The following is a 2,686-nucleotide window of genomic DNA, read 5'->3' as shown; positions in this document are numbered from 1 at the left end:
AGAGAGATCCACATCTGTTCAACAGTAGTCGGGGTGCCAGGATGAGGACATGCTCTTATGTATAAGCCCTTGCGCACATAAAACCCAACACCACCCCCGCGGCCCCCTCTCACTTGAATAGGTCTTGGAGTATGTTTGAGCCGATAACCTGCCACTTTAGGTGCCCTATCTTCTTCCCCTACTCTGAGCCACGTCTCATTTATGGCCATCACGTCTGGGTTCAGTTCCTCCATCGCCACCATAAACTCGTCATGCCTCGTGCACAGTGAGCCCGCATTGAATAGACCTATTCTAAGATTGTTTAACCCAAGGCCTGTATTAGTGTTGAACTATATAAACACCATTGTAATACAATATTATTTGTAGTATTAATTATGTTAATATCACGTTTTTCAAAGGTAGCAGTCAATATTATGTGTATCATCATTATCATCATACTATTATTGTAATTCTGTGTGCACATATCAATTTCTATAAATATATTGACACAAAGTGACCAGTCTAAGCATACCATATGAGTTTTATTCAATGAGGACTTTAACAATCCACAACAATAACATAAAGTAAAAAAGGGCAGTTTCAGACATTTACAAGGTCTGCATAATATTATAAAGGTGAGTAAAACTAAATAAAAAGAAGGCATACACAGATCAAACCCGATAAGGAACATGAAACTATTATATAACATTTCGATATTACAATTCCAGGAACCAAAGAGTCATATGGGCGGAGCTCCTAACACTCTCACGAGATCGTCGGGCGTGCGCAACTGGAAAACCTGCGCGCCATCACTCCTGCGGACGAAGACACGCCCCCGCCTCGTCCAGCAGTACCTCCACTGGCGGGCGCGGCACTCCTCGCGCGCCCGGTGGAACAGCTGGCGGTTGGGGCGCGTCAGGCGCTCGTTCACGAACACCCGGCCGCTCCCCTCCGGCACCCCGCGGCGCGTGCGCGCGGCCCGCAGCAGCTCGTCGCGCAGCTGGCGGCGCGCCAGCCGCACCACCACGCGCCGCGCCCGCGCGCCCTCGGCCGGCGGCGCGCCCACGCGCTCCGCGAACACCACGTCGCGCTCCTCCAGCGGCACGCCCAGGCGCGCGGCGAGCACGGCGACGCTGTGCAGGACGTTCTCGCCCTTCTGCTCCGGGAGCTGGCCGATCTCGAGGTCCGCGAGCAGGGCCTCCTGGTCCCGGTCGTTCAGCTCGAGCCTGAGTCCCGCGACCGTCCGCTCCAGCTCCGCGACCGACGCCGCGCCCTCGCCAGCCGGGCCCGGACGCTCCGCGGCCTCCAGTCGTCGCTCGATCGCGTCCAGACGCGCCGCGTTGGCCTCGTCGCCCTGGTTTGCCTTGAGCTCCAGCGCCTTCATTCGCTCGTCCAGGCCGACGACGTGAGTCCTGCAGCTGTCCACCCTCTCCGACAACTGCAGCAAGCCGTCCCTGAGAGACTTGATCTCGGCTCGCCTGGTTTTCACTTCGTCCCGCATTTCTTCCCTAAATTGGCGAAGCTCGCTCATCATGCTCCGGACGGCCTCGTTTAGCGAAACCAGAGCTGGCTGGACGCCGCCAGTCGCCGGAAGTACCCTCTCCTCGATGCTCTGTTCCTCCGTTGTCTGGGTGTCATCATCCAGAGACATCCCCGTCTCGTCCAGACTCTCCGTGCGGGCCGCCACAGCCGCCCGACGGGTGGTTACATGGCTGACCTCCGAGGACTTGACCGGCGTCTCGGTGTTGTCACCCCCCTTCCGCTGGCTACAGACGCATTCTGGGCATATCCACCTGCTCTTGTGCTCCGACGTCATAGTGTTGTAGAATCTGCACTCGGGAATATTTACACAATCTATGTGCCAGTACTGCGCGCACCTACAACATTTCAGGTATCGCCTGTCTGTGATATTGCGGCGGCAACCTGCGCAGGCGGGCATCTCCCCAGTTTTGTTTGTTACGGGTCCCCTTGTTGCCATTTTGAATTTTGTTTCAGAAGTAGGAGCAAACTAATCAACAAAATCACAAAAAAAAAAAAAAAAAAAAAAAAGAAACAAAAAAAATAAGTTCGTCTGGATTTGAACCGGGGGAAACACGATGATTCTGTCCGTTGCTTTTACCACTACACCAAAGTTGCTCTGTACGAGGTGTCGAAATTTCTGATGCTGTGGGGCTGTTGGTAATGCTCAGTTGAGGGTGGTTGTTTATTATTTTCAAAAACTAATTGCAGGTCTGAGAGCTGTGAAGAGGTTATATTATCACTAGGTCCCTTTGATCTTGAAGTAAACGCCGTTTCAGACACTGCAAATGACCACTGTATCAACCTAATGTTATAACACTTATCACTGATAGTCCTTAAGCGAGTTATGTTAAGTTTTTTGAAATGTTTCAGCACAATAAATGTTCACTATTTTTGTCCGTATCTGTTGTTTTTTCGTGAGGCCAACGATATCACAGATGCATTGATGTTTGACACGCCGAAATATTTTACATTTGTACGATTTTGCAACTACTACATATTTTAAAATAAACAATACTACGGAGCCGATGTAAACAGTAGCACAGTGGTGCCCTCTCCGTATCAGGAACTCATTTAGTAAATTGCGAGCACGTGAGGTGAGGTTATTGTCTGCAACCTTTAATGATTAAACGTTGTCATGCGCAGTTATTTAGCAATACTTATATTACGCACTATATTAAGGCTGGGT

The 2,686-nt window shown here is 50.9% G+C and overlaps 1 protein-coding gene across 1 annotated transcript; it reads right to left on the bottom strand.

The window, feature by feature from the left end:
* Positions 1–718: 718 nt before the first annotated feature.
* On the bottom strand, positions 719–1,957 carry LOC135080910 (uncharacterized). The gene has a single exon (XM_063975640.1). The coding sequence runs from the start codon at positions 1,955–1,957 to the stop codon at positions 719–721; it is 1,239 nt and encodes a 412-aa protein (XP_063831710.1).
* Between the last annotated feature and the right edge of the window lie 729 nt (positions 1,958–2,686).

Source organism: Ostrinia nubilalis, chromosome 18 (assembly GCF_963855985.1).
Source record: "Ostrinia nubilalis chromosome 18, ilOstNubi1.1, whole genome shotgun sequence".
NCBI lineage: Eukaryota > Metazoa > Arthropoda > Insecta > Lepidoptera > Crambidae > Ostrinia > Ostrinia nubilalis.
This window is presented reverse-complemented; position numbering and strand designations above follow the sequence as displayed.

Coding starts and splice junctions, on each gene's coding strand:
- LOC135080910 (XM_063975640.1), bottom strand. CDS start 1,957: ATGGCAACAAGGGGACCCGTAACAAACAAAACTGGGGAGATGCCCGCC.